At 36.7% G+C, this 14,961-nt stretch overlaps 1 protein-coding gene across 20 annotated transcripts in view; it reads left to right on the top strand.

The window, feature by feature from the left end:
- Positions 1-14,961, top strand: part of PEX2 (peroxisomal biogenesis factor 2) — a 45,982-nt gene that overhangs the window by 12,900 nt on the left and 18,121 nt on the right. For 8 of the 20 annotated variants that reach the window (XM_021385418.1, XM_021385409.1, XM_021385413.1 and 5 more), the window contains one exon: positions 6,453-9,127. The exons of 7 other annotated variants lie outside the window; for them this stretch is intronic. In XM_021385418.1, the coding sequence (XP_021241093.1) occupies positions 6,474-7,388 (915 nt within the window). In that variant the 5' untranslated portion in view covers positions 6,453-6,473 and the 3' untranslated portion in view covers positions 7,389-9,127. Of the gene's footprint in view, positions 1-6,452; positions 9,128-14,961 lie in introns of those variants that run through there. 5 more of the 20 variants (XM_021385417.1, XM_021385421.1, XM_021385420.1 and 2 more) reach the window with 1 other exon arrangement.

Below are 14,961 nucleotides of genomic sequence, written 5' to 3'. Positions count from 1 at the left end.
ATTGAGAAAATAATATCACCGTAATACTGATAATATAAATCATTAGAGCAGGCACGAGACGTTCTGTACTGTATTTTCTCTGTAGTTAAACATCTCTCTAGATATTCCTGAGTCCGCATCCATGCTGAGTTAGAATGTGGCAGTTCTTTCTGATCCTGTCCATCTCTCCATGAGTACAGTGATCAGACTTCATGTTTTGGTTGGACAGAAGAGATTATGTAAAATAATTAAATCACGAACTCATTGAGGTGATCGGGGTGCTACTTCTTTCATGCTAAATGTTTTAAGTTAAGTTAGAGCAGAAAGGAACAAAGTTGAGTGTTGACTTAGTAAAATGTATTTTTATTTGGCTTCCTTAAAAATGCTTTCATAAATCATACTTAAAAAAATATTATGACACCTATGCATATAATGTGTTTGTCTTTTAATGTTTGTGCTAGAAAAACAGGGAATGAGATTGCAGTAGCACTGAGACAGTAGGTACCCTTTGATTACTCATCCATAGTAGAATAGCCCTGTGGGAAAAAAATGGCACTCTAGAGATTACTTGGATTTGTGTGTTTCTGCAGGCAAAGTTTACAGACCTGTAAATTTAAATGTAGAATTTTTGTAGGCATAATACATTGACAAATATGCCTGCTGGTAATACATCTCATAGTGATAGTCCCAGAACAAGTCAATAATAATGCTTATATTGATAGCAGCGATGCAGGAGATGTTACTTGGTATTATAGCTAAAATCCATGTTATCTCTTTAATCATAATTACATTAATATTGGCAGGCTGTTGACAATACTCACATTACTATTGATAGATTTCTGTCAATAACATGTTTCCAAATAAAATATATTCATTCGTAATTTGTACGATGCTCGATAACAGCGTTAACGTATACCAGGAAAAATTTCTATTTCCTTGGCGATGTACAATTTTTTTGCAGCTGTTGTACAGTGTGCTGTGCTGTACAAGTGGGATTGTTGACAGACAAAACATAGGTTATTTAAGAAAGAAAAGTTCATTTTACTTTTTTTTCAGAGTGGTCAAATTTTTAGTTCTTTTAAACAATACCTGTGATAGTGTAAAATGAAGAGAGAAACTTTTAAGTAGTAATTTTTAGTGTTTTGTCTGAAGAATTATTTAAGTAACAAATTAATCACACACAGGCCTGTTTATCTTCACCTGATTTTTGGTGTTCAGTTCTGATCATATTAGTTATGTGTGATGGCATTGTGAACTGAGCATTGACATTTGTATTGAATCTACAATTCTGAGTTTTTAAGTTTTAAATAATTTAAAAATAGAGCAAATGAAACAATCAAAACAGTAAATACTGCCAAACAGGATTTCGCAGGAGGAAAACGAACATCCTTTTGATCTGTTAAGCTCAGCACAATGTAGAGTTTAAAATTAATATCAGAAGGTATAAGTGGAATGTACTGATGCTTAGAGACTGTGTTTCTGGTATTTTGTTCTAGGAGAGAGGACAGATTTCTCATTTATTCATGTGGACCAGAATTTGTGAAATCAATACAAAACAAAAACAGAATTTTGAGAGGATTTCACTTAGAGGAAGTAAAAAATGAAACGTTTTTAGTTATTTTATAATTATTATCACTTGAAGAAATTGACATCGTAGATACAGAATAGAATGAGAATTCCCTAGAAAATATGGACAAAGAATTCATGCCTCTTCTCTGAAATACATAGTTGCTGTTATCCAGATCATTAGGGCTTTTGAAAGTATGGTTCATAGGAGAATATGCATTTCAGGTTTTCCCTTTAAATGTTTGTGTTTGGAAAGTAAATAGATCACGTGTCTCAGGTGGAAAATCTTCCCTTTATGGGCAGTAAAATCTTAAATCAGTCCTGAAGCAAATATAGTCTACAGAACAGTACTTCAGCATGTATGTAACAGTAAGCATGCTAAAATGGGCTTACGTGTTAAAGCTATATGGATGTAATCTTTAAGTAACTCACAGGGTCTTGTTAACAGCCATGATCTATGGCAAACTTTCAGTATGCTTAGCAGCAATCAGAAAGACTGGGAATTATGTCCAATTTTATTGCCTAAATTGAGAATTTGTGTCAAACTGTTGATCAGAAAGAAGGTTTTCTATACATACTAATATTACAAGCATTACTTAAAAAAGCATTCCTTTAAAATCCTTTTTTGTTGTTGTTTTCTGCTTATGTTTCTGCCTGACATCCTTCCTTTTTCATAGTTTGCATAAAAGTGACTTTGTAGTTGAATAAAAATGCTAGTTGGCAAACCAGGAACATTAAATGTAACACAAATAGTATATATACTATTGATTCTAATTTTAGATAAGGACACTTGTTGGATTTGGGAAAAATTTGAAGATTGACAAACAGTGGTTGGATTATTGGTTCAAAAGAGGCTTCGATTTTCTGTAAACAAAATCTAATCCCACTCTAACAGGTAGGCTCATTGGAGTTATTTCCTTCTATAAAAGGTCAGGGATATTAATATGTATGTGTCCCTGAAAGTAATGCCTCCTATTTGTTTCCGTGGAAACTACAACAGATACAGTGAGCACAGTAACACTGTTTGAGCAAATTCTCAGCTACAGAACACTTTTTCAAAGCAGTCACCACTGTTTGCTGTACGTTTTCACCACTGGTGAACAAGGACCAGCATGCAGCACTTGGAAAAGTCTGCACCAGTGGAGGTGATCCACTGTCACCGCTGCTGAAATGCACCACCCACTGGCTCACTGCGCTCACATCCAATGTTTGGTCTCCATAAACATTCAGCAAGTGTCAGTGAATGTCAATGGGTGCTGTCCTTTCCACACAAAGGAATTCAGTGACACACCTTTGTTTCATAGGGACTTCCATGCCAGATTCCACTTCGTCAGACTGCCCCTCTGCTGCCTTCTGTCATGTGACAACAACACGTAAAGGAATATCAGTGGGGAAGATTGAACCTCTACTGCTATACCACTAGCACCCACCTCTGACATCACTGGCCAACACAATAAAAAAGGAGACATGACTTCTGGAGCATCCCTCTTATATTTAGAGAGAGAATCACAAAGCAGTCAATTACCACATAGCGCAAGCATGGGCTGCGTAAGGGGCAACAGAATGCTGTGGAGGGGAGGGCACAGTGCAGTGATAACTCCATCTCTTGCACCTACCTCACATGCTCTGTTGACTAAGTACCAACGTGTGTTGCGTGTTACATGTGCTTTTGCCACTTGCTGAGTAAAGTGATGTGATTATGGATAGTGGTATTTTAAGCTATCTATGCCTGTTTAAACATGGGCTTGTGTTATTTCGTGACGTTATTAAATAAGTTAACATAAGCAGGGTAGAAGATATATGCAGAATACTCATGCTGACTAACTTTCTAATTTTCAATATCTCAAAAAGCTCACAAAAAGTAAAAAATAATTTGTTTTTAATTAGTTTTGCAATATGTATTTGAATAGTGTTTCACAAAAGATCAAATATTCCACAAGTTTAATGCTTTTGTTGCTCTCCTTTTTTATGTTTTAATAAAAAAAAAAAGTTTTGTTTCTTATATACATTAAACTATATTTTATATGTGGCCCAAGACAATTCCTCTTCACTCGGTGCAGCCCAAGCAAGACAAAAGGTTGGACACCTTTGCTCTAGACAAACTGTTCTAGTACTTAACTTATCTCATGAAGACAGTTTTTTCCTTATGTCTGGTAGGAATTTCTCATATTGCAACACATGGCCTCTTTTTCTTTCATTGTGCATCTCACAGAAAGGTTTGACTTAATCTTCTCTGTAACCTTTAGATAGTAGAAGATAACAATTAAATTGCTTTTTTAGCTACCTTATCTTCAAGTTAAACAATCTGAGTTCTTTCAGGCTCTCCTCATATATCGTGTATTGGGGCTCCCCAATGATATTTGTGTCTGGATTCTTGTCAGTTTGTTGACGTTTCTCTTTCACTGATGATAGAACAGAGGCAAAACTGGATGCCGGTGTAAAGCCAGCAATGCCAAGTAGAGGGGATAAGCACATCCTTCAGTCTGTCTGCAGTCCACAAGGTGTTACTGTTGCAAGGATGCACTGGTGATTGTTTTTAGCTTGCTCCCTACTGGGATTCCTGGGTACTTTTTTTTTTGCAAAGCAGCCATCCTGTCAATCTTTCCCTTGGCTAGAGTCATAATAGGTTTTCCTGTGTATTTTGTGATCTGTTATGCTCATGTACATGTTTTCCTTGAACTTCAGGAGGTTCTTGTTAAGCTATATTGCATTTACTGAGGTTTCTTTAAGTAATCTAGCCACACTAACGGAAAAAAATCTGCACAGTTAGCCTTCTTATTTGTAATTAATCTACAAAAGAAGTATCTCATAGACTTGGGATAGTGGGAGACAGCTGGAATAAATGATTGAGCTGATAGCAAATAGTCTTAGTGGATAATCTGTGGGCATAGAAGTTGTTTGATGAGCTGGCTATATTGAATCCATGTAAGATTTTCAAGGGAGCTTGTATGTATTGGAAATTGTGTAGAATGTGAATGAGAGAGTAACTGAAATGGGTAGATGAGAATGAAGTGAGTAGGAGGGACTGAGGTGTTACAAGAAATGGAGAAGGTGCTAGGTTTTAGGAGCTGCAAATAAATAGCATAAGACTGGAGGGACAGGTTGTAGAGCAGATGGTCAGAGATGAGGGTTCCTAAAATGGTAGTGAGGTAAGAAACAGAGGGTAGTAGGGTCTACAGGCACTGGGGCTGGACTCACTGAAGAGTTATGGGAAGATGCAATAGGGGCTGAATTGTTCCTGTGACTGCAAATTTAAGGAGGTAAGTTATTGTGGTGATACTGAATAGCGCCTTCCAAACAAATATCCTATGCATCAGTGCTTACTACAGAAAGGGCAGATTGTATAAGTGACACAGGCTTGGTATAACTTCATATGCTAGCTTGTCAAGGAGGTTGATGGGCCAGAGCGGGGGGCGTTACGCTAACTTCAGTCATGTTTTGCTTGCTAGTGAGGATGGAAGGATTTAAAGAAATCAAGGGGGGCTATCCCATGCTCTACCCAAGTATCCAGTCATAATTAATTGGAAACCACTGTTGTACTGCATACATTAAGAAAAAAAAAATTTCCTTAAAAACACGACCAATTGTAGGTCATATTTCTGTAAGTGTAGAAAGAAAATAGTACAAAGAATGATTTACACTGGGTTTTTAAACTTCTGGTGCACTCTGTTTCAGGACAAGGTTATAGCTTTGGGGAACTTTTTAGTATTCTTAGTATCATTAGCAACCATTCATCTGTAGGATCCTATACAACATCATTTATTCAAATTATTTTTGTGTTACAGCAGGTTTTCCTCTTAGAAATGGAAACATCTTCTTTTGTACTTTCTTCAGAAGATTGTTGCCTTTCTGCTATACAAAGAATCTCCTTTAGAAGCTGAAGTACATTGCACACTACCTGAAATATACCCCTTCTCCTAGATCCCTGTTTTATGCAGACAAAAAAAAAAAATCCAAAACTCAGTTACTTTGCGGTTTTGCATTATGGAGTTGTTAACTATATTTCAGTCTTGCAATTTATTGTATTTATTTTTTCAGTCAGAAAATTCCAAGCACGATGACATTTAAACCAAACAATTTAATTTTTCTCTCTGTAATGTTTACTCATTTTATTCAAACATTTGTTGAAGTTACTAGTATGTATTAATCATCTTGCCAGGAAATTTGTTATCCAACCATTAGCACAATCCTGCACCTATCAAAGACTCAAAAATATATGCTAGGTTCTGTGATATACTGTATGATAATTTGTGGTTGAATACTGAATATTTCTTTAATTTCATATAATGAACTAAACAAATCACTACCTTTATTTAGCAAGTTGTATCATTCCTGTCTTAATTTCTGTCCATATATTTTATACATAGTCTGTACATTTTTTACTATTTCTAAGATTTTTACTTCCAGCTGCAACTACTGAAGTATTAGTGGACCAATATTTTCTATCTAACCCACTGTTCTCTTCTACGTAGATTTTAGTCTGTATGCAAATCTTCCCTGTTTTTCCATGAAATATCTTAACAGTTTTACATTTTATCTGTTTTAACATCCAGCTGAGTTTTACAATTATGCACAGAAATTTTTTACTATTTCTTTCAATTTACATAATGAAATGTTAAATGTGTGATGTTTTGACAATACCCAAGGGAGATTACTTCTCTATAACCAAATAAAAATGTTACTGTCAGTGAGAAATAGTCTCAACATAAGTTCTTTTGAGAGACAATTCTATGCTATTTGTATAAATCTTGCTGAAAGGACTCATAGTAGTTCCTGATAGTATATTAGTAACTGAGGAAGCATTTTTGTTATTTCATGTTTACTCCTGATTTGTTACAACTTTATTATCTCTAACAAGAACAAAAATAAAAAAATGTTATGTCATACTAAAATCTGTTTATTCCTAGAAAGAATTTTTTTGAGAAGAAATGGCATCCAGCATTGGAAATGAAAAGAGTGTGAATCCTGTGCTCAGAATAAGTCAGCTTGATGCTCTTGAACTAAACAAAGCGCTGGAGCAACTAGTGTGGTCCCAGTTTACCAGCTGTTTTCATGGATTCAAACCAGGGGTGTTGGCTCATATTGAGCCAGAAGTTAAAGCATTTCTGTGGCTTTTACTGTGGAGATTCACCATCTATTCTAAGAATGCAACTGTGGGACAGGCTATTCTGAATATTCAGTACAAGAATAACTTATCTCAGACAGAGAAATACCAGCCCCTGAGCAAACACCAGAAGTTATGGTATCTTATTTTCACTGTTGGTGGAAGATGGTTGGAGGAAAGATGTTACGATTTATTTAGCAATCGTCAGCTGCAATCCTTCTGCAGAATCAAGCATTATATTAACTTTGGAGCTGGACTTCTTAAACTTTGTGGACTTGTAAATTTTCTGATTTTTCTTCAGAAAGGAACATTTGCAACGCTTACTGAACGCATTCTAGGAATTAGGTCAGTTTTTTGCAAGCCACAAAGTGTTCGCCAGGTAGGATTTGAATACATGAACAGGGAGCTGTTGTGGCACGGCTTTGCTGAATTTCTGATCTACTTGCTACCACTTATTAATGTGCAGAAACTGAAACTCAAAATTTGTTCTTGGTGTTTGCCTATTACCAATCTTTCTAGTAGTGAAAAAACGTTAGCAACTCACTGCAAGGTGTGTTCGCTCTGTGGGGAATGGCCTACCATGCCACATACCATAGGCTGTTCACATGTTTTTTGTTACTATTGTATTAAAAGTAACTATTTATTTGATATGTATTTTACCTGTCCTAAGTGTGGCTCAGAGGTAGGCAGTCTTCAGCCACTGGAATATAAAATTGAAATGACAGAATTACATGTCTAATAAGGAGGTGGTTTTGTTCTTGTACTGTACATGAAATATATTAGAGATGAATGGAAAAAAATCAGGAATTACTATAAACAGACAGCTTGAAAGACAGCTTTGGAAATTCTTTACATCTTTACTGGTGGTTTTTTTTTTTTACTGAGTAGTAGTGCCAACTTGCATTTCTGAAGAAAGGAAAAGAAAGGAGTTCAGTAATTCTTCTACTTTCTCAGACTACTTGATCCCAGTTTGGTACCCCTGTGTTGTCAGTACTCTTCTTAGATCCATGGTCCGGCAGTCTACCACTTCCTCAGTTCATGCTGTATTCTTCTCTCAAGGGTAGATGAGAAGGTACTCAATCCACTTTGTGGATTTTCTCAACCTTGTTGTAAAATCTTCTGCCATTGCCAACGTAGCTATATGGATTTTGTGCAGAAGTCATCCTAGTCACACCTAAAGAATAGTTTAAAATTTGAATATTTAAAATGTGACTTCCCAGTGTAATGCACCACTGAAAAAGAGCAAGGCATCAGATGAAGTTTTATGTCAGATGATTACTGATAGCTTTCATGGCATTCAGTCACCATAACAAGGCATATTCTTTTTCTAACTTGTAATTGCTTTCTTATAAATAGGCCATTAGCTTCAAGTGATCCATTTGTCAGCAGACAAAACATTAACTTGTGCCCACAGGAGATCAAACATCTCCTGATCAAAGTGCTCCTTCTAGATCTTCATGAGATAACAGAACCCATTTTCTCACCTATATATATGCCTGTGATCTTCAGTGACACACATCCTGCTTCTTCCCTGTCGAGCTGAGGGACCCAGTCCATCATCTGTTGGAATGTGGAATCTACCTGAGGTAACCCACATTATTCTCAGTCAGACACTGTGGAAAAGATCCTGTTTACTTAGAAGATGCTGTCTTTGGGACTTGCATTCTTTCTTTGGTGTGGTCAAGCTGGGTGCCAAACCTCACTAACAGCTATGTACCACACAGAAAATAGATGAAGCCCAGGCGTGTGAGTGTAGACATACCAAAAAATAGGTAACTGTTTCTGTTTTGGAGTTACTACTATTTGTTTTCTCTGCTGGCTTTATGATGTTTTTATTCCTTTTTTAAGGCCTCATCCATTTAGTCTCTGTGTTTGTTTGGTTTTTTTTTTTTCAAATTTGCAGTCTTTTCTTAACAGAAATCTTTTCCCAGATGTATGTCATTAACACAAAAACACATTTTGTCCTGCTTTCGTTCTTAGAATTTGTATCTGAAGCAAAATAATGATATTAATAAAAATGCTAGAAAACTTCATATGTTTTGATTTGATTGAGAATTAACAGTTGTTGTAAGTATTTTTTTTTGAAGACATTTAGATTAAAGGAGTTCCAGTGTGCTGATTCCCGGTTTCCACAAACCACCACTCTGTGTACTCCATATGCTGTAAAAGAGATCTTGTCTCAAGTGGTGGTATAGAAGACTTGAAAGCAGGAGTTCCAGTGTTCTGCAAAAGAAATTACAGAGTTAGTATCTGATTTCTGTATTACCTGGAAATATCTGTTTATTTTTCAATAAATGTAAGCTGTTATGGAGGAGGGTGATCTGGACAAAATGGTGAAAATAAGCTGTTAAGAAGATGGAACAAATACAATCCAAACTGAGGAATATCCTTATTTGAGACTGTAATTACTATTGTTGTCTGGGCTGCATCATTCTTATGAAAATCAAGTTAGCAAATAAAAGGTGCTTCTTAAAAGGAGGTTCTGAAGTTTGCCTTTATTATTATTATTTTTATCCTAAGACATACTTTTTGTTTGCTTGGGGTGTTTTTTTGTTTGTTTGTTTAATCTTTTGAAGGCTAGAGGCTAGTTATCATATCTATTTGATAGTTTGGCCCTCGGGCCATTTCATGCTTTGGCATCTATGAGACTGAAATGTGAACTGGGAAACTAGTTTATAGTTACTATTCACTTTTAAAAGTTCATTTGACTTTATATTGCAAAGCAAACATTTTTTAAACAACTCTCTAGCAATAAATTGGCAACTGTTCCACCTTTATGTGTGTTTGCTAGGAAGCTATCTTGTCTTGCACTAAGAAGAAAATACTATAGCATGGCTGCGCGCACAGAATAAGAGGCATATACTTGCTGCCATGTTAGATATTAAAGCTGATGGTCATTTACTTACATCCAAAGTCCTGGGGAAAAGTTTTGAAATGACGCTTCATACCTTTTCAGTGCCAACATCTTGTTCATTTCCAGGTAGAATTGATTAAGTAGATCACAGCTGCCTTCCTTTACAGTCTCAGGAGGTTTTTCCATGTAATCATCAAAACGTCCACTTAGAAATCCTACTGCAGTCTTAATGGCATAGGTCCCCCCTCATTCCAGGGGAGCCCACTTCCAAGGCAGGATGCAGCGAAAGCCTGACAAAAGTCACTGAATAGATAGCTTTCAAACAAAAGAAATTTGTTCGGGAATCCCAGTTAGCCTGGCACCTGGGACCAGAGGAGTACTAAACATAGAGCACCTGCCAAGGCCAATCAGTGCCCATTCCATTCCCTGGAGCACACTTTGGGTTTTGTACCTCTGCTTAAACTGTCTGTTAATGCTTACAGAACACAAACTCAGTCTGGGTAGTAGGTACAAGCAAACTTGTTCTGCAGTAGGTGTTACAGGTAAATGTTACAAGTAGTTTTTAGTACAAAATCCTCAGTTGCACATCTCTGGGCCTGGGTCTTCTTAGAGAACAGAATAATGCAAAGTACAGTAAAGTTGGCTGGTGCATCACCATTCATCTCAAGTAATTGGTACACTTTCAGGGAGATATTTCAAGGAGCAGAAGGCTGTTTGTCTACAATCTGCATTATGCCGTATTGTCAGAGATACAACAAGGAACTAACTGTGACACACTGGAGTGGCCCGGGGAGAGACTGACTCTTCTCTCTCTTCTGCGATTAACCATATTCACTACAACTGTTTCTCTAATCTCTGACTGCAAAACTTTGAAGTTTGATTAAACTGAGTAAAGTGTTCTGTCATATCCACTAGGTTTTAGGTAGTTGCCAACTTGTTTAGAGGTCTTAGCCAAGTAATCTTCAGGACACACTCTGCAAAGGAAATAGCCCAACCTTGCATCTCCAAACTGTGGGAGATGTGCAGTTGGGAAAGATTCTTCTGGAGCAATAACTGGCAAAGATCCTTCCCTCAGATATATTGTCTTAATATAGGGAAAAAAAATGATAGCTTAGTGGTTCTGTAGAAGTCTTCAGGTAAATGTTTCTGCTTCCATAACAAGATTGCTAGTCTGCCTCTGTAGTTCACAAATCAGAGGCCTAAAGACAAGATGTGAAAAGGATCTGGTTTCTGTGCTGAGGCAGGGCAAAACTAGGGCTGGGAGAGTAGAATGGTGCCTGTTACAACAGTCAAAGACAGTAGTGTTTGTGGCAGTTTTGACCCTTACATTGGATTTTGTATTAGCAAAGAGTTTTGAAACTTGCACTGCCTTAAAACAGGTCTACTACTGGTTACATGATTACTGTGAAGAAATCTTTTCCTACAACTCTGATCTCAAAAATTTCTTGGCAATTGTTATTTCTGGTGTGATAGGTTAACAACAATGCGGTTGTCATTCTGGATGTTGGTATTGAACCTACCCCAGGAAATCTCCATCTTACTTTTAGATGCACTAAACCACAACAGGAATTGAACATTTGACTGAACATACCATGTGAGACCCAATTATCTGGATAAAAATGCATGGCCCATGAAAAGTAGTATAAGCAGCATTCATGGCACAGACACAGAAGCTAATTAAGCTTTTATGAAGATGCTCTTGCACTGATGAAAAGAAGGTGCCAGTCTGTCTATACTCAAGTAGTTAAGGGTTTCTCATGTGAGTGAACACCACAGCCGTATCTAAAAAAACAGCTGTAATTAGCAAAAGCCCATGTGATGTAGTCATAATGTTTATTGATAACTCCTAACTTCAGGTTCTTTTTATAAAGGATCCTACCAAAGACAGTGTATCCTGTGAATTGCCCCACATAATAAAGTCAATTGGTTTAAAGTATATTTCAAAGATAGATTCAGAAAGCTAATAATTACCATTACTTCAGGGTAGCCTTCATGATGCTAACAAACCGTCCTTGATTTGTTCAATATTATTCAAAAGATCAGAGCCAGACTAAAGGCAGTGAGAGGTATTGGAAAAAGGAATCAAAGATCTGTAGAACTGCGGCATCAGGATAAATGACAAGGATATCAAAGTGGGTTTTTTCCATGTGAAGGCTTCTGCTGCCACTGCTGTCCATTGCATTTACATAACGGTTCCATGCAGTGAGTAGAATTTCTCCTACAAAACCAGTCTTTGAATGGCCAGACTATGCTGTAAACACGAGAATGAGGTGGGCAATTAGTCAAGTGGCACAGCTTCTATGACATGCACTGTGGAAAACAGGATAACAGTTAAGTCATGCTCAGCCAGCAATCTCCAGGTTTGCAGAAGGTATAGATGGAACTGCATTGTGCCTTCTCAATTGCACCCTTTACACAATCGCTGTTACTGATAGCAGCAACAGTCGTCAGTGTAGCAGTTTCAAAGGTAAGGCACAAAGGAATGAAAATCATTATGCCATTGCTCAGTGTTAATACAGTTGATCTTCCCTAAAATATAAGTAGATCCAAGAAAGGGTGGTACATTAGCAATACTTGTGAACCAGTATATACAAATGTTGCTCCAAAAGTAATGTCTCCTATTTATTTCCATGGAAACTACAACAGACTTAAGACCACAATAGCGCTAGCTGATAAATTCTCAGCTATAAAACACTCTCTTTCAACATAGTCATCACCATTAGCCAATTCACATGGATGAGTTAATTGAGGCACTCTTTGTTTTGTGATGTGACAGCTGTACATGACCATCCAAAACATGGCTTGTCTTTTGCATTGCTGTCATCCCTGCTGAAACACTCCACCCACTGACTCACTGTGCTCACATTCACTGTTTTGTCTCCATTAACGTTCAGCAAGTGTTGATGAATGTCAGTGGGTGCCATTTTTTCCACATGGAGGAATTCAGTTACACGCCTTTGCTTCATACGCACTTCCATGTCAGATGCCATTTTGTCAGACTGCCCCTCTGCTGCAAATTACAAAATGTAATGGCGTACTGGTGAGAAAGTTCATCCTCTACTGCTATATCACCGACATCCAACTCTGAAGTCGTGGACCAACATAATAAAAGAGGAAGCATTACTTTCCAGACAGCCCTCCTAGATGTCAGACAAGGAGTGAAGAAATCTAAAGGAAACAGCACTTAAATTTTTTCACTTATGCAGCAAACACAGCTTTTGCTAAAGAAATGTAAAATGAATTAGACGTCAAAAATAAGTATCTGTACATTTCTAATCACTTACAATTATGTCTGGAAATATTTGGCAGGATCAAAACATTTAAGCAGTTACATCTTCTACTGAAATTATCTAAAGCTACTGAAAAATAAATTAAAAGATAGTAGCAGTCAAATTCAACTCTTGTTCTCATCACCCAGTGTAGGAATAAATCAATTATGTCAGTTAAATTATTTAAAAAAAGCACAACCTAATCATAGAAATACAGCCATCTTGACACATTTGATTGTGAAAAGTCATTTTTTGCAATGATCAGTTCTAGCCCCCAAGGAATCGGTTAAATTTGTGCTTAAAGCAGACTTATTCATTTATTTTTATTATTTTATTTTAGGGCTGATATGTACTTCATAATTGTATCATTCTCAGGATAGCTGCTTAAGAACTGCAATTTTCTCATGTAGTCAAGGCATTACTTACAGAAAGAAGAAGCATCTTACATGCAAACCCAGTAAGCTCATAGACAGTACAAGAAGAGGGGCATGCAAAGAAGAGCAGGTACTTGGCTGATTACGGAGACGCATTGCCTGGTTTTGACAAATTGCTCATAAGCATAATTTTTTTCCACATTTCAGATCTACATCTTGAAGCAGAAGCATTTTTTTTATAAAAGTATTTATTGTTCTTTAAAGTATGTTAACAAATACAACAGTGTTATTACAGTGTCTGTTATTTTTTTCTCATGGAGAATGGACGGAAATTTTAATTCTATTAAAGAAGTAAAAGCTCTTCTTTTGGCATTTTGTAAGCAGATGATATTCTGCTAGTGACTGTCTTTTTTGTAATGTGTTAGTCTAAATTCTGAATTCTATTATTTCACATCTACAGCAGCTCAAAGTATATTTTTTATAAACAGCAAACTTCACCTCATAAAAATTCATTACATAAGGGCATAAACAAGTACTTTTCCTTCCAGTCATTGGCAGTAAGTGATTCATCAGTTTTCCACAGAAAACCAATTTCATTGCAGATGTTCTGTAATTTCCAGACTCCCTGAATTGTAGAATCATATCATCCAATCCTAGTGCAAGAAATGCAGGATTTTTTTTTTCCAAAAGAAAAAAAGAAAAAAAAGGCAGGCCCGGGGAGAAAGGCTGTGCTTAGTCTTTTTAATAGGATTGAATATCATTTGCTGTCTCATCAGTTTTGTGAAATAACCATAAAGTAATCAGCTTGCCATTCTTTCCTTTCCTATAGAGGCTATCAATTTACCCACAATGCTGATTCCATAGTAAGTGCATAAGTGAATAACTTGCAGGAGAGAAAAAACCTTACTTTGAGGTTAAACAAAATGTAACTGGTTTACATAGTTGTCTCTTTCTCCTCCCTCATTACTTTCTTCTTTCCTTTACTCCCTTTCTCCTTCTGTCCTTCCCTTCTTCCCTTCTCTCTTAAACCTGTGATTAGGAAACCAGTAATGCATTAAATAAAACAATAGTGAAAATACCTCAAAATACAGAAATTTTCCATAGTTATCAACTACTAATTCAATTGTTTTAACCCAGAAATACCAGATGACCCTAAAAACCACTCTTTGCAAATATATGCAATTCAGTTTAATTCTATTCTATGCAGCATATAGAGTCTGGCCTACTACATTTGCAACTTCAGTTCTGATAGCTGGAGAGGGGAAAGGAGACAAAGGAATACATTCACGTGAAAACAGAATGGGAAAGTTTGAAGCAGAAACTGGAAGAGTAGCAGATAGGCATACAGCAGGAAGCAGAAATAATCATTTTCCAGTAGGGAGATTGAATTTCCCCATTAAGGCCAGTACGGGGTTGAATTTGGCCCTTGCAGAAGAAGCTGATAGTAGCAAAATTCGCAGATGAAGCCAGCAAGTGAATATTGTCTTACATTGCTTTGTTCTTTTGTGTATGTATATGTTAGGGTATTTGTCAATTTAAAGAACATTGAAATAGGAGGAACCTTCTTCGGTAGCATTCTTCTATAATTACTGTTTAATACTTAAAGATTTAAACATGCACAGAGAATGCTGAAAATACTAGGGTTACAAAGAAATTCCCTAAATATCAAAGTTTATTTTGCCTTCTAAGCATCTGCAGGTGACACTAGCTAGTACACGGGTCACTGATACCTCGCGGTCTGTTTTGTAAGCTCTCCATGCCAATATTCAAATTCACTTCATTGAGCTACCATAGCAATGTCATTCACAATCCTAG

Source organism: Numida meleagris, chromosome 2 (assembly GCF_002078875.1).
Source record: "Numida meleagris isolate 19003 breed g44 Domestic line chromosome 2, NumMel1.0, whole genome shotgun sequence".
Lineage (NCBI taxonomy): Eukaryota > Metazoa > Chordata > Aves > Galliformes > Numididae > Numida > Numida meleagris.
This window is presented reverse-complemented; position numbering and strand designations above follow the sequence as displayed.